This window comes from Echinops telfairi, unplaced genomic scaffold (genome assembly GCF_000313985.2).
Source record: "Echinops telfairi isolate 266 unplaced genomic scaffold, ASM31398v2 ScPeMD7_7420;HRSCAF=8458, whole genome shotgun sequence".
Lineage (NCBI taxonomy): Eukaryota > Metazoa > Chordata > Mammalia > Afrosoricida > Tenrecidae > Echinops > Echinops telfairi.
The window spans coordinates 47,624,286-47,639,885 of NW_022111320.1; the positions used below are offsets into that span (position 1 = coordinate 47,624,286).

General features: G+C 51.0%; 1 protein-coding gene across 2 annotated transcripts in view; it reads right to left on the reverse strand.

Annotated features, from left to right (window-relative positions):
* Window positions 1-849: 849 nt before the first annotated feature.
* Window positions 850-15,600, reverse strand: part of LZTFL1 (leucine zipper transcription factor like 1) — a 16,685-nt gene continuing 1,934 nt past the window's right edge. The window contains exons 2-10 of one of the 2 annotated variants that reach the window (XM_004704000.4): window positions 11,539-11,664; window positions 8,628-8,822; window positions 7,026-7,086; window positions 6,028-6,099; window positions 4,917-4,982; window positions 4,755-4,832; window positions 3,034-3,210; window positions 2,214-2,317; window positions 850-1,241 (exon numbers count right to left, since the gene is read on the reverse strand). In XM_004704000.4, coding sequence (XP_004704057.2) covers window positions 1,223-1,241; window positions 2,214-2,317; window positions 3,034-3,210; window positions 4,755-4,832; window positions 4,917-4,982; window positions 6,028-6,099; window positions 7,026-7,086; window positions 8,628-8,822; window positions 11,539-11,664 — 898 coding nt within the window. In that variant the 3' untranslated portion in view covers window positions 850-1,222. Of the gene's footprint in view, window positions 1,242-2,213; window positions 2,318-3,033; window positions 3,211-4,038; window positions 4,497-4,754; window positions 4,833-4,916; window positions 4,983-6,027; window positions 6,100-7,025; window positions 7,087-8,627; window positions 8,823-11,538; window positions 11,665-15,600 lie in introns of those variants that run through there. The other variant, XM_045297464.1, reaches the window with a different exon arrangement.

The following is a 15,600-nucleotide window of genomic DNA, read 5'->3' on the forward strand; positions in this document are numbered from 1 at the left end:
CTGGCCGAAGGGAGGGGCACTCTGCTTGTGGATGCGAGCACAGTTCCTACATGGGGCCTGGTTAAGGAGGAAGTGCTGTCCTTCCCAGGCCTGCCCGCTCAGGCTGCACAACACAAACGCCAGGATGATGCCTCATTTCCAAGGGTGTAGCCAAGGTCACCCAGGAAACCAGGAACACGGGAAATCTCCTTAAACTCTTGACGACAAAGATACTGGTGGATGCATATGCATAAACCCAAATCTGGGTTCGATTCTGAGGTTTGGTCTGGGGACTGATTTTTAGGTAAAACGCAAGTCATTTAACAGTGTTCTTACTCAGCATGTGCTGTAAAGAACATTCTAGAAGCTGAAGCATTAGGATTACATGTGCTCTGAGGCCAGACACTTTCTAACCCATGCAGACATGGAGTCCACAGGGGCTCTGACTTCTCCACTGGGAACAGAGACTCCAGACAAGTGGGACGGAAAAAACCTAGGCACGGTGTTTAGGCAGAGACAAGAGCTAACTGAGTCATGGTCTCACCTCAAAAAACAGTTTTTTGAGCTGATTCCGACTCTCAGTGACCCTGCAGGGTGGGGTGGAACTGCCCCTGTGGGTTTCTGAGGTAGTAAAATAGGAGTAGAAAGCCTCACCTTTCTCCCACAGAGCAGCGGGCAGTTTCAAACTGCTGAGCTTGTGGTTAGCAGCCCAAAGTGTAACCACTGGCTCCCTAGAGCCCCGGTGCTGCTGCGGTTACCTCGCCCCAAGGTGGGTCAAAACACGGCACTCGGGTGACGGCATTCACATCTTCAACACGTTCACATGCTTCTTCATGACCAGGTGGCAAGTTAAACACGAATCAGAGTCCATTTCTCAAAAATAGGGACCTTTATTGGGAGTAACGATCTTTTTTTACCGGGGGCTGTGGAAGTATAGACGCTGTTAGCTCAGTAAAATGGACCTGTGATACTGGTGCGAAGGGGTCAGCGTTGTTGTCTTGCTACAACATTCTCTGGGCCCCTTGGCAGAGGGCGGCCGGCCAGAGTCCGTTTTTACTTTTTCTCTTCTCAACGAGGCAACTGAGAGTCGAAACTCTTTAGGGAGGGGAAGTAACCGCAGGGTCTGAATATTAAAAAGCAAGAGGAGGGTTAGCCTATGACAGAGTGCTTCGTCCAAGTCCGTGCCTGGGCGACAGCCACGTGGAGGCTCCGTGGGGCAGGGCCGGTGCGGCATCCTCAGCGCTTAGTCTTCGGGTTCGTATCTACAAAGAGATGCGTCCTCAGTGCACAACATTGTTCATGGAAACAGATGGCCCTGACTTCAAACACCTCCACTGTCCACTTGGTAGCACTATCTTTTCAGTTAGAATCCCTGGGGGGAGGGGGTAGAAGTCAGACACATTCAAGGCATTCGGATGGTGCCTGGGGGACTCCCCTAACAGTGGGGAGGGTGGCCAGTGGCTGCCAGGGAATCACACACACACACACACACACACACACACACCCACACCCATCTTCCTATGAGGCCCTCAGATCCATGAGTACAGAGGGGGCCTGGTTAGTAACCCCCTCACTCGGGTCCACTCAACAAGCTGGGGTGATGTGAATAAAAGGTGAACAGTCCTCCTTCTACAAGGACAAACATGTCCTTGGATTCACTTTCTAGCTCCTTTTCCCAGGGATCCTGAAGAGTATGAAATGTCAGTTGAGTCAGGAAGCTATGTTGCTGATGGCCAAAATGAGCCCCCTGGTGAGCTGCACGTGGCCTGGGGAGATGCATGGCTAAGCCAGGAGGCTATGGCGGGCATCAGGGTGGACTTCATTCTGTGGGGGCTGCCACGAGGATCCCTACAGAGCACTGCCCGCTGCTGGCTGGTTCCCACGCTTAAGCGCGCATGCAGTGTTCTGCAGGTGAAGCAGGGAGAGTCTGCAGGGCCAGTCGGACCATGTGCCCAGCCCTGGGGACAATGGTGTGAAAGCCAGGCCGAGGCTTTTGGACTCCGTCCTCGGTTCCCAACTCATTTGGCCCGCCACCCCATTTCCAGAAAGAAAAAAAAGTTACTCCGTGTCCCCCTGGCTCCTAAAGATGTTTTTACCGTGGCCCCAGTCAGGATAAAATGTACTCTCTGCATTTGTTGCCCCTGGGGTCCTTCCAGCACCCCTGCCGAGGCAGCCCCACTGGGAACACTGGGCACAGAGCCCCTGGAAGGGGCTGCAGGGGCAGCGGGACTCACTTGGCTAGTCTCTTCCTGAGCTCCTTGATCTGGTCGTTCTTCTTGGTGAGAATCTCTTTCATGTTTCGGTAGGCGGCTGTTTGCTGGAATTTCCTTTCCAGTTCCTGTGGAGGGGAGGGGCAGCCTGTTACTGAAGGCGGGCCAACTCTGAGAACGGCCCAGGGGCTAGTTCTAGTTTACAAAGGGTTTGCTTCCGCTATTTCCTAATTGCTTTAAAAGACACTTTGTATCGAGTGCTCTCCAAACTTGAAAATATGATTTCCAATGAAAAGTATGAAAGTGGCAAACCTCTCGCCCCCCAGTATAGTATCATGAACGCCCTCAAACCAAACACAGTGCTCTAGGCCGTGGGGACTGCTGTGCCACTGATGTGCAACATGGAACTAACTGCCAGTACATAAGCGTCATCTTTCTCCAGAGCCCGGGTGGCGCTGGTCGTTTTGGAGCCAGGTGAACTTTAACCTCCATATTCTTCAGAGGCAAGAAGCGTCTACCCCTTGCAGTGGAGACCCCAGCTCCCTCTGCAGCCCACGGGAAGGTGGCAGAGCCACCTCGGCCAGCTCCAGGAGAAAGCAGCAGGAGGGCCTCGACCCGCAGGGTGGGCGGGGCTGGGGTGCTGGGGCGTCCAGGCACAGGAGGAGCAGAACGTCCTTGCCATCATCTTATCACCGTGGTGCCCACGGCAGGGACGCACACTCCTGAGGACGTGCACTGGTCACTCCTAACGCCTCATCTGAATGTGCGGCTTCAGTGCTGACCCTAACGGCCCGCGCCCTCTGGCCTTGGGCCCTAACGGACACCCCCACCCCCGCCCCCAGACCTTTTCAGCCAAGTGCAGCTGCTCCTGGACCCGGAGAAGGTCGTGCTTGGCTGTCGCCAGGTTCTCCTCCAGGGACTTCTGGCTTTCCGTCTTGTCACTGAGTGTCCTCTGAAACTCACACTTCAGAGCAGCGACTGTGCTTTCCAACTCACTCACGTCCTGGGCCTTGATTAAATCCTATGAGAGCGAGAGAGCGAGAGAGAGAGAGAGAGAAGCCCACCAGTAATTTCAGGCGGACCTCCCAAATGACAGCAGATTTACAATAGTGGGGAGGTGTCACAGGAGATGCAAACACGCATGCTGGGTGACTCGTGGAGCGCGCCAGCTAACCACCCCCCCAAGGTCGTCACTGCGCCCCGCCCACCACAGCATCCAGGGCATGGTATCTCAGCCTGGCGGCCACTCAGCAATAACCCGGTTCCCAATACATGAAATGTGGCTTATGAGCTGTGGACAATTCCACCCTATGGGAGTGGGAGAGGGGTAAAACTCTGAGCTTGGCAAGGCTGTGTGTCCCGGGATGGGCTGGCAAACAGGCTGCATTTGCAAAGTCAAGGGGGTAAAATCCTGTTGAAAAATTCAGAACGATGCAGACGTAAAAAATAATGAGGTTCATACACACCGTATTAAAATTTTAATAGCTATATGCGTTGTTTTTAATTGTACATAAAATTGCCAGATGTGTACTTGAAGCAGAATGATCAGCATGAGAAAGGGAAGTAAAAGCAGCGCTATCCTTTAGGACTCCACGTCACCACGATGTAAAAGACGGGGTCGGTTTTGCTTTTGTGATCCAAATCTTCAGGCGGAAACTGAGCGCAGCCCAAACTGGCCTTCAAAGAAATCATCATCTAAAAACGGTCGCTGCTCTTCTAGTTCGAAGAAACTCTTAGAACCGCTCCGAACATCTGGCTCTCGGTTTCACGGATCTGGCCCTTGGTACATATGGTTGACAATCTTGCCTGTGGAATGTCCTCTTTGGCCACCTACGCAAGGTCTCATGTTAAAACAGGACAAAACGAATGGCTGAGATTTGATGGGCGGGAGGGAGGGACGAAACAAGACCAGCACTGACGATTGTTGACGCTGAACGAGGAGGACATGGGAGGAGGGCTGTTAATATCTCATCTCTCCTGGGTTGACGTCTGCCCTTTTCCACATAGGATTGGACAGACTCTCAGGAAGGAGGGTTGGAGGCTGTGTGGCCTCCGTGAGTGCTGCCATGCAGCGCGTGGCAACACTACCAAAGCAGAAGCCAGTGCTGACCACATGCCCCCCTCGCAGGAAACCACACCCCAGCACCCAGGCCACCAGCAGAAAGGCCGCAGGAGGGAAGAGTGGGCACACAGTGAGCCCAGAAGGTGGAGAGATGCTGGGCCCCGTGGCCAGCCGCTGCACAACCACGCCCAGTTCACTGGGATCCTGATGGCCTGAGGGTGGTCTGTCCCTGATTCCATTGTTACCTGGGATGTCAGAGGAAAGGGGGGAGAGCTTCAAAGAGAACAACAACGAAACGACCTTGTGTGCTGACCGGCGGGCAGGTGACCTGTCCAAGAGGAGGGCCAGAGAGGAAACTGCAGTGGTTCTCACTAGCCCTTAGCAGGTGGCCGTGGTGGGGGTGGGGTGCATAACAAACAATAACCGCAACGTAACTTTACGTTTACAAATGTGCTCTATCTAGAAAATGTATGAGGGCGAGAGAGCTGACACTTGGGCTTCACCTGTTGGACTTCTTGGTCGATGTGTGCGTCTCGCAGCGCTCGCTCGAGCTTTGACTTCGCATCCAGCGCACTCGTGGCCTGGAACCAGGTGGGAGCAAAACCACGGTCAGGAGTTCATCTGCGGCAAAGTGCCCGGCACTCAGCCAAGGGCTCCTCACTTACCTGTATCTCGACGGTCTTCAGCCTGGACTTCAATTTCTCATTCTCTTCTTGCAGCCTTAAGATTTCCTATGTGAGGACATTCAAGGGTTATTTTAGGAGTCTAACCAAATAATTCTCAATGTGTGACACTACCACTTGTTTTGTTTAAAAATCTGCTTTTATAAATGACGTAGTAGCTTAGAAGGGGGCAAGCCCAGGCCGTTGGCGCTAACCCCGTTCCACCCGCCCTACCAGCCTCAAGCTACCCTTGGTTTTAGATTTCTAGAACCTTCTGTCACTGTCTCTCAAACACCCCTTTCCTCCTTCAGCCCTCTGAAGTCAGCCTTGCCCCACACATTCTTCCCATCTCTCGTGCCTGTAGTGCACACCAGGGCTGTGTTTCCTTACACACCATTCTCCCCACCTCAGCACTCCCCTCAAGCCTCCCCCTGCATTCCACAAACACACCGGCCCTGCCGGAGCCCTGCACACAGGCCCACCACACCCAGCCTCCTCTGTCCTCAGGGTCTACTCCCTTCTACATGGAAACGTGTCTTCTCCGTAGCCTGACACCGGTGACCCACCGGCGAGTGCTCCCGTCTCTAAGTCCTCTGGGGACATTGCTTCTACCTTCCCAACCAGTCTGCAAGTTCTCCTGAGGGCAGTGGACCAGCATTAGACAGAGCTTTAGCTCTACCAGCACTCAGCACAATGTCAAGAACATAGGAAGCATTAAGGACGTTTACTTGTATGTTGATAATTTTTATACAACTTTTATTCTTTAAAAGAGCCCGTCATCACTATCACAGATTGAACGCTTCAGATATCAATCAGTGAATACTGTCTAAAAGCCCACGGTCTTCACTTTAATGGGAGAGAGGAAAAAACCCGAGGGCTCTTTTCAGTCTCTCTGGGAGACGAGGACGCCCTCTGCTGGCCAACTCCAAAACCACACTCACTGTGCCCCAGTGGGTTCTGACTCAGGGTGACCCTACTACATAGCACGAAAGCTGCAAAAGACAGGTTTGCCCTCTGCACAGCGGGAAAGGAACCAACTGCCCCCACCTCACCCCCCCACCCCGGTTCCCTCAGGCAAGAGGGTGTTGCCCTCTTCAAAAGGCTGAGAACGTACCTTGTTGAGGAGCTCCGCTGTGCCGGTTTCATTCAGCGGAGCGAGTTTGGGCTTCATGATGTCTGCGATGGGCTAAAGCAATAGGAAGGACCCACTGAGACCACCATGGGCGGGCCACTGCATGTGCCCTCCCCTTGCACGCACTCACGCGGGTAAGTCACTGTGTAAGCCCCACTGCGGGGCTCTGAGCGCACAGGGTTTCTGCTGCCTTGGTTCTCCATACGCCCCGAGCCCGGCCCAAGTGCCCAGCGCTCAGGATAAAAGCAAAACCGGCCTTCCCTGTGTATTTCCTAACGTCCACGTGGGAGAAGGGAGCAAGGCAGCCCACGATGGAGGCTCCAGGGGGTGGTACCCACCCCCCCCCGGGGAGGTGGGGGTGAGAGGCGCTGCTGCTAAGGCAGATACCTGTACTTTATCCTGGATTATGGGGTACTGCATCAAAGTTTTTCATTTCCAGGTGGGCGTGTATAATTTTTTTTGCTGAAAGGAGGGTGGTAGGCCAGTAAGTTTGGGACCCCATGCTCTAGCCTACAGGGACTGGGATTTTAAGGGCGGTGGGAGCAGAAGCAGGAGGTCTCTGGGGAAAACTCTGTAATCCTGGCGACGTAGACAACTGTGTGAAAGCGAAGGACAACTTGGTATCACTACACTGGCAGTTTCGCATGGAAGCACTGGCCTCCACGGCCCTGGTCCGCCTGTCTCACAGGAGCAATCGGGGAACGGTCTCCTCTGCGTCCGGAGGACGGGCTCGTGGCTGCACCATCCTCCTATACCACAGCAGGGAGCGCCACGGCACAGCCTCACACGGGAACGTTAAAAAATGGACTCTCATTCTCATCTCCAAAGCTTTCTTTTTCCCTGAAGATCTGATGGCAAGTTCTGAGTTCCAGGCCTGAGGGGAGTGCCTTCCCCTTGGAGCGGCTCACTCTGACCTCTCGGTGCTTTGAGTGCCTTGAGGGGTTTAAGTCCTGTGTGGCCCGAGAATGACCGAACAGTACCTTTTTGTTCGAAGATGTCAACTCTGCCTTTTCAAATTCCGCAACTTGCTCTAATAGCTCTCTACAAGATAAACGCAAACATGGACATGCATTTGTAAGTATAAAGTACCTGCTATGTGACGTGCCAGAGACCGGGACAAGATGGGCATGGCAAGGGCAGTTACGTATGATCAAGAATTCGTGGGCTCAACTCTGCATCCTCTTTAGTGCCTTGGATTTGTACTTAGGGAGTGAACGTAGCAGAGAGCTAGCATTAAACTGCAGTGTTGATACTGCTTCACTCCAAGCACACAAGCAAGCCTGGAGTCACCCCGGCCTCTCCGAGGTGCTAGAGCAGTGGTTCTCAACCTTCCTCACGCCGCCACCCTTTCATACAGTTCCTCATGTTGTGGTGACCCCCCCAACCATAACATTATTTTCGTTGCTACTTCCTGTCATTTTGCTACTGTTATGAATCGGGTGACCCCTGTGAAAGGGTCATTCAACCCCCAAGGGGATCACAGCCCACAGGTTGAGAACCGCTGTGCTAGAGAACCACTCTGCTCTTTTACACAATAGTACTGCTTACAAACAAGCTCATTTTCACAGAACAATGACGTTCGTGTACAAAGGCTACTGAAAATGGGTATCCTGTATGAGCAGGACAAGCAGGTGGTTTGAGGGTGATTTGGAAAGGTCAAAGGAGCGCTGGGTTATGGGCTCAGCTGTGGTCTGCACGATCTGCAGTTCAAAACCAGCAGCTGCCCCATAGGAGAAAGCCGGGGCTCTCTCTTTACGTAAGGTGCTAGTCTTGGAAACACACGGGGCAGTCCTAGCCTGTCCCGCGGGGTCGGCACAGGGCAAGGAGAGCTTACAGCACAGCAACTGGCAGGGACGACTCTGCTAAGCACTGGTTTCCAGGACTTTTTGTGCCAGACACGTGTCGGTTTCTAAGGCTTTCTGACAGCTGCTGGCGTGAGCAAGCTTTCAAGCACGGCCCGTGGCTGTGGTCCACGCTCACCGCTCCATACGCAGGACAACACGGCCCCAGGGCCGGCCCCAGGGCTGGGGCTGCCTGTCCTCATTTCTGGGATGCTTTTTCTCCCAGTGAGGTTGACCTTCACCAAATTATGACATTTTGAAAATGAGTAAGCTCTCTGATAGTGCTCAGGTGATCAGGTTCTACTTTAAAAATAGTTAAGTACCAACTTTAAACGCCTTGAGAAATAGACTTCTAAAATTGCTAGACTGAATTGATGGTATTTAGGTTTGAGTTCATTTTTCAACTGCTTCCTAAACTTGATTCCTTGGCCGACCAATCTCTAAAGACTCACTCCCACTAGCAAGTGGACAGAGATGCTGTCATTGACAGCCAACAGCTTGCTTGGAAAGCACTTTCATCGATCCTCAAGGTCTTTATGCTCCTAGGGCGAGGGCAGCAGACCTTGCCAGGGGGCCCTGGCAGGCGTCTGAGTGACCCCTTGGCAACCAGTGGCAGTTTTCTGTCCTCCTACAATTTTCTCACACACAGCTGCTAGCGAAAGCCACAGCAAAAGGCTTGCTAACGTTCAGAGATGATGCTGGGGCCTCTGGGGCCATAACCACAGGTACGCATTTCATTACCTGTTTTCAAGTTCAGAGATGTCTGTCTGGAGCTTGAGGTACCACTTCTCAGCCTGAGCAAAGAGCTGCCGCAGAAGGAGCACATTGGTGTGGGCGGTGTTGATGAGCTCGGACTCCACCTCGCTGTGCACCACGGCCCGCAGCCCACTCAGGACCTCGGAGACCTCGTCCACGGTGAAGGTCTCCTCCACCAGCCTGAGAAATGGCAACATCCACCAACAAAGTCAAGCACAAGGAGCAAAGCCACATGCGGCGCCTGACATAGGAAGGCACCAACGAAAGTCTGTCCAGGAATGATCTCTTTCACTAGTGGGACGCAATGAAGTCACTGAATGGCTGACCCCCAGGAGAGAAATGGGACTGGCTGTTCCTGTAAAGATTTGGCTGTGTGTCGGATGGACTTGTTAGCAGTGAATCTTACTTCGTTTCTAGTTCAAATGATTCAACTGTGGCTAATTCTTCCGTGTGTACTCTTCATCTGGCCCGTCAGTGCAGCCTCAGCGCACTCAGAGCCAGGACCTACGCCTGCCCTTCAGTTTCCAATTGCTTCCCTGCTCACTTCCCTGCACACAGCCTCCCGCTGGCTGTCCTTGGGCCCTTTCGTCACGGCACACATGATCTGCACCTGAGCAAGACTGACAACCAGAAAATCAATGGTAATTACACGTTGCTTCTCTTCACATTTTTGGAAGGCCCACTATCACAACAAAAAAACACCAACCCAAGCGCCTCTGTGATCACTCTACAGAGACGCCCCCAGCTAACTACCATGGAGCCGACCCCAGCAGGCTCCCAGAGCGGGTTTCCAAGACCAATGTACACCGTTACAGGTGCAGGCAGCCTCCTCTGTCTCCCAAGGAGGGGCTGGTGGGTCTGAATCCGCTGGCCTGTGGTTAGCAGCCTGATGCCTCACCCACAGCACCACCAGGGCTCCGGCACAGAGATGAACACAGAGCATTTACTCAGAGAGGCGTTGGAAGAAAACGCCTTCCCTCCTCTCACAACAGAGAGGGGAGCCTGAGGGGAACTGTCCCCTGGAGGGAACTCTCCCCCATCACCCCAGTGACCTCACAAGCATGCTCCGGAGCTGTGTCTGTGTCCACAGGCGAACAGCCTTGTCTGCTCCCTGCCTCCACCCTCAGAGGTCCCTGTACCTCTCTGGCTAGACTGGGATCATAATTACATGATAGAAACACATAATCAGTATGTGAGCTGCAATTCTCTAATGTTTCATCTCGCCAGCAACACGTTAGCCCTCTTTAGAAACCCAAAACTCTCCACAAATAAAAGGAAGAGAGCGAGAGGAAGCTCGCAGCCCTGGAAACCCTCCAGCTTCCTTCTGTGTCAGATCTGAACTCGGGTCTGCCCGTGACAGACGGGGGACGAGTGACACGGAAACGGACTTCGGTGCGCGTGTGGCACACGGGCTAGCTTCCACCGCATGAAACGACAGCAAAAATCCAACAAACATGCAGACTACTTTTAATGGAAGTATTTATTAAATTTACTGAGAATGGTCCTAATTTCTTGAACACATCAAATTTATTTAAACCTTTAAAAGTTTCATTTTGTTGAAAACATAAGACATCCAAGCATACCAATTCAAAAAAATTCTATGCATACCATCAGCGACGTTAATCACATTCTTCAAGTTGTGCACCTGTTTTCACCCTCTGGTTTTGGAACTGTCCCCCCTCTTCACATACACATATTCTATGCCCCCGAAATCTCCTGTCTGACCTTTTGATCAATACGGTCCCATATAGATAGTTCTTTAAAAGAGCATAGGGTTCAAGGCAAACATTTTTTACTAAGCTAATCTATCATTCAGTTTAAAGACGATTTCAGGGAGTACCGGTATTTTGGTTTAAGGGCGATATCAGGATGATTATTTTGGGGGTTCCCTGAGCTTTGATGTCTCCAGAAAGTCTGGACTCCATGATTTGAAATTATGTTCTGCACCTCTCCTTCCCCACTTTGATCAGGAACCGCCCACAGAATCTTTGGTTAAGAGTTTAGTAATGGTGGCCGGGCACCATCCAGTTCTTCCAGTCTCAGGGCAAAGGAGGCTGCTGTTCATGGAGGCGATGAGCCACCTGGTCCAAGTCCCCCTCCCTTACTAAATCTCCTTCTTCCTCTCAAAGTGAATAGAGATCAGATCACTTGTTATACCTTGGATGGCTGCTTGTAAAACTTTTGAGACCCAGGCACTATGCAATAAAATAGCAGATAGAACAGAAGCACTAAAAACAAGATTAGACCAATTGACTGGTATGTCCTATGAAATTGTAACCCTCAGTGCCCAAACTGAGAAGCCAGATTCCACGAGTGTTTGGTTGAACACTGGCATAGCAGTATCTCCTTGCTGTTGTTGTAAATTATGTATAACAATTGCCAATTCAATTTTTTACAGGTGTGCAATTACAGACATTAATTGTATTAACCAGTGAAAATTTTCCATCATCATACACAGAAACTGTGCTTTCATAAACCCTATTCTGCTGACTTAAGGCCATGATTTAAGCAGCAATTACAGCACTTTGATGGCTACAGTGACTACTGCAGTGTGCTCTCTGGCCATTCTGCAGCCTCCCCAGTTACATGGCTGCTTTCACACTCACTTCGGGCCTGGAAACCAGATGAGTAGATCTGATCCAGATTAGTGGATTAAACAGATAACCGTCTCAGGCGGGTGGCCTTCCCTACTGAGGGAAGTTCATGGCTTTTTGACAGCTGAACAAAGGCCTTTGTCACTGATGATCTTGACATTTGAATGATCCTCAAGTAATTGAGGGAGTAACTGATGCCCATCTTCCTAATGCAGTTTGCTACAGCCTCTGCTATGGTATCCCCATGCTGGCTACCAGAAAGGCCCGTGTTCCCACTTGATTTCTCTATCGTCTGCTGGTACCTGCTCTCCTTGAGGTCCTGGAAGCAGGAGTCTACCGTCTTCAGTCTCAAGCCTCTTTTTGAACGAGCAAAACGCATATAATTAATAATTTCATTTTGATGGTGGTCATTCAAGCCCAACTCCGCCTGAAAGAGAGAGAAGCAACTTGTTAGCCTTGGAGACATGATGGTGCCGGAGCCAAGGATGAGAACAGCCCATAGCAGGGCCTGCCGGAGGTTGACCGGATTCTGTTCTTTCCCTCTTCCGGGCGTGTGGTTGCTCAGCTAGATGACAGACACGGCCCAGGCTGCTTGCAGTCAGACGCAGCCCCGCCCGTGGTACTTCCCAGCAGCAGAATGCGAGAAGAGATGGGGGCCGCTTCCAAAGTTTTCACCACGTTCGAAACCCAAACGAGGTGGCCACTGGGCTGAACCAGGCAGGCCACAGCCCCCAGGGGCTCTGGGAGTGTCCTCAATATCCTCAAGGAGCAGCACGGCCCTCCTCACCTGACTGAGAAGAGCTGAGAGACGGCTGAGACACAGCTGCTGTAGGAGCCAATGTGTGTGTGCAATCGATTACAGCAACCTGACTATACCCAGCCTAATTTAGCTGTTACCCTTGGATTAGGTCTCTCCAAAGGTGTTCACACTCTAACGCCTATACCTGTGGAAATAACAGACTGCCCTGTACAATGGAATCTAATCTAATGTAATCTTATCAATGCCTCTGGGTTAATCTGAGTCGTATCGCACAGTGAGTGGGCACTTCCAGCAGTGCATGCACTTGCTGAAAGGCCTGTTACTTGAGTTTCCAATTGAAGATGTTAAATCTGACTTTATCTTGGCACACACGATCGTCTGTCCTAGGGCTAGAAGACAGAAATGGAAAGAAGAATTTTCTTAGTTTTCGGCAGACACTGATTAGTCACCTCCCCAAACTCATGGTGCCATCTGAAACAATCATAGGCAGGATCTCATTTAGTCCTCTTTAGGGTCCTAAGAAAAATGTAGTAGCATTCCTTCGGTGGAGCGCTGAGGTCCTCCTCGGCTGCTGAAGTGATTATGTTAGAACTGGGATTAGAATCATGCAATTTAATTGCAGAGCCCCTTTAAAAAATGGCAGAAATTAAATAAACAGAACACATACATGTTTTGTTTTTCAGAACATATATGCATGTGATAGGAGCCTTGGAGTTACTGTGGGCTAAGCCTTAGGTCGCTAACCACAGGTCATCAGTTCAAACCCACCAGCAGCCACTCTGCAAGAGAAAGATACGGCTGTTTGTTCCCACAAAGATGTATAGTTTCAGAAATCCTACCTAGGGTCGCTATGAGCCAGAGTGGACTTAAGGGCAGTGGGTTCTATATGTTATAGTCACCAAAGTGTCTGAATCAACAAATTTCAAAAAAAAAAAAAATACCCAAATTTCTCTAGGTATTACAAGCTAAATATGATATCATTAGAGATGTTCTCTCTCAGAGGCCCATTAGTATGAATGAGGATCTTCCAGGGTCTACAAACAACTCAAAACAATGTCCTAACCCGCTGGACCAGCGAACACACACTGGTAGAGAGAAGAGCTCTCATCACATGGAATCCAGGAAAAGTAGTGGCAGTAGCAATATCATGAGGGTAGGGGGACTACAGGGGGCAGGGAACAAAACACAAGGTTGAAATATATTGCCCCCCCACCCCCTAGGGGGATGAATTAACAGAAATATGGGTGAAGAGAGATAACAAATGGTAAGATATGAAATAATAATAATATATAATTGGTCAAGGATTCATGAGGGCGGGAGGGTGGGGGAGGGAGGGGAATAAGAGGGGCTGATACCAAGGGCTCAAGTAAAAAGAAAAGGTTTTGGACATGTTGACAGAAACATACATACAAGTGTGCTTCATGCAACTGAAGGATGGGTTGTCATAAGATTTGTAAGAGCCCCCAATAAGATGATTAATAAAAAAGTCATAGCATTCTAAAAAATATAAGCTATAGACACAAATTCTCAACCACTCCTCATTATGTATGGCATTCAAACTACAATCTCTGGCTCTTAAATGTCCCAAACTTCCTCCAAGCCTAGTGCCTGGGATTGTACTGGATGAACGCTCTGCTGCAGTCAAACTAGCCTGCTTCTCGGATCCCTGGCGGTGGAGCTGGTTAGGGATGTACCGGGCTGCCAAGCCCATCAGCTTGGAAGCCCCATGTGAAATCACCTGCCTTTGACTTTCACTTGTCCTGATGCTTGTACACAGATGCCTCTCCGTTTCCACCTGGGGAGGGGGGAGGGGAGCGTGCTGGCAAATGGCTCCTAGCCGGCTCTCTGAGGGGGTGGGAGACGGAGCTCTGCTTGGTAGTGCTTGTTCACTGGCGGGGTGTGACCATCCTCATCAGTGACGTGACTGGATGCAGAGCTGAGACGAGGTGCTCACAGCGGACTCTCACCAGCCGGCACTGGCACGCTCCAGCACGCCACTGAGTCCGGCCATGGCCTTCAAGGCCTACCCAGTGCTGCCTGCTGTGAAGCTGCCCAACCACCTCAGAACCCTGCCAGCCAGGCCTTCCATCACAATCATTGACCTCTGCTGCTTATGGGCACCGTCAGCAGCCACTGATGTCCCCTTTGTCCCAGCAGCCAACTGCTCTCTTTCCCTGGACGCTGGGGCACCACTGGGTTGGAGGGTATCAGGAATTTCCACCACTGCCCAGAGCCCAGCTCGGGGCCTTGTGCATAGCAGGTAGCCAAATCCCACCGGTTATTTATTTCCTTTTGCCATGGAGCGTTAAGGATGGTCTAGGATGGTTAAGGGCGGGTGGTGGTGGGGAGCCCACAAAAACTCAAACTGAGAAGGATGGCATTGAGGATAAAGGCAGAAAAGTCCCATTCAAATGGGTAAGGCTGCAGGGTGGGAGGAGTGCCCAGCCACGTTCCAGAGCAGAGCGCACTCGTCTACGGAAAAGGGCATTCACGAGCCAGGGACACACGGTCCAAGCCGCTAGAGAGGAAAAAGAACAGGTGGGTGTGTAAGATAATTAGACAAAGCGCTTGCTTGAAAACCAGGTGTTCCAGAACTATCTACCTGTGTGGCTCTCACCAAAGCACTTCAGGGACACCAGGTCCCTCAGCTGTTCAACGGGAGCGTGATCGTTTTGGTCAGCTAAAAAAGGTTTACAAACGAGGAGAGATGTTCAAATTGGGAAATCAGAAGTTGTTTCAATTTTGTGGCATAAATGTTGGCTGAATTTTTAAAATGGAGCTGAATACTGAGCAAGTAGTTGTATCAGAGCACTATGCACTGTGAAGGAAGGGGTGGTGGTTCCCTGCTCTGAACCGCTCATGAAGGCATATACAATTTTACCAGCAAGGAGCTACAGTGATAAAAACAAGCATAATGTAATGAATCTGTCCCATGTGGGGGGCTTAACCTTTTAACAGATACTGAGCAACTTACTGATAGAGCGGGCTTCAAAAAGTTGGAGGGAAAATTCCATTGCCTTTTAATCCTATTTTCCCACAAACTTTTTATATAAATCTTTCTCTCATTCATTGTTTAAGCAGCCCTAGTATCATTATTAGGAATGCTGGTGGCTCCCTGGCTAGATGCTTGGCTGCTGAAAGGTCAAGGGTTCAAACCCACAAGCAGCTCCTTGCGGGGCTTCCACAAGGGGGCAACCTTCGGAACTCCATGGCCCAGATCTGTTCTGTCCTATGCGGCTGCTGTGTCGTGGTGGGATCGATGGCTCATGGGTTTCTGGTTTTTAGAGTAATCATTCTTCTCTGGAATTTAGATGAGAGGAACGAGGTCAACCGTCCTAACATATTTCCCCTCCGTTTTCTTATGGTGTTTGCGGGGGAAGTCAGGAGAGTGAGTGGGGCAGGTTCAAAGCACCGGAGAGCAGGGAATGACCTGTTTTGTTCCCAGACTCTCAGCAGGGAGTCCGTGGTGCTCCTGGGAACGTGTTGCTATTGCTGCCGCTGTGCACCATCGTCCAGCTGATTTTTGACTCGCAGTTACCCCAATAAGGCACCCCAGGGTTTCCCAAGCGGTCATTTTTTCTTCACAGAGGCAGAAACACTGGGC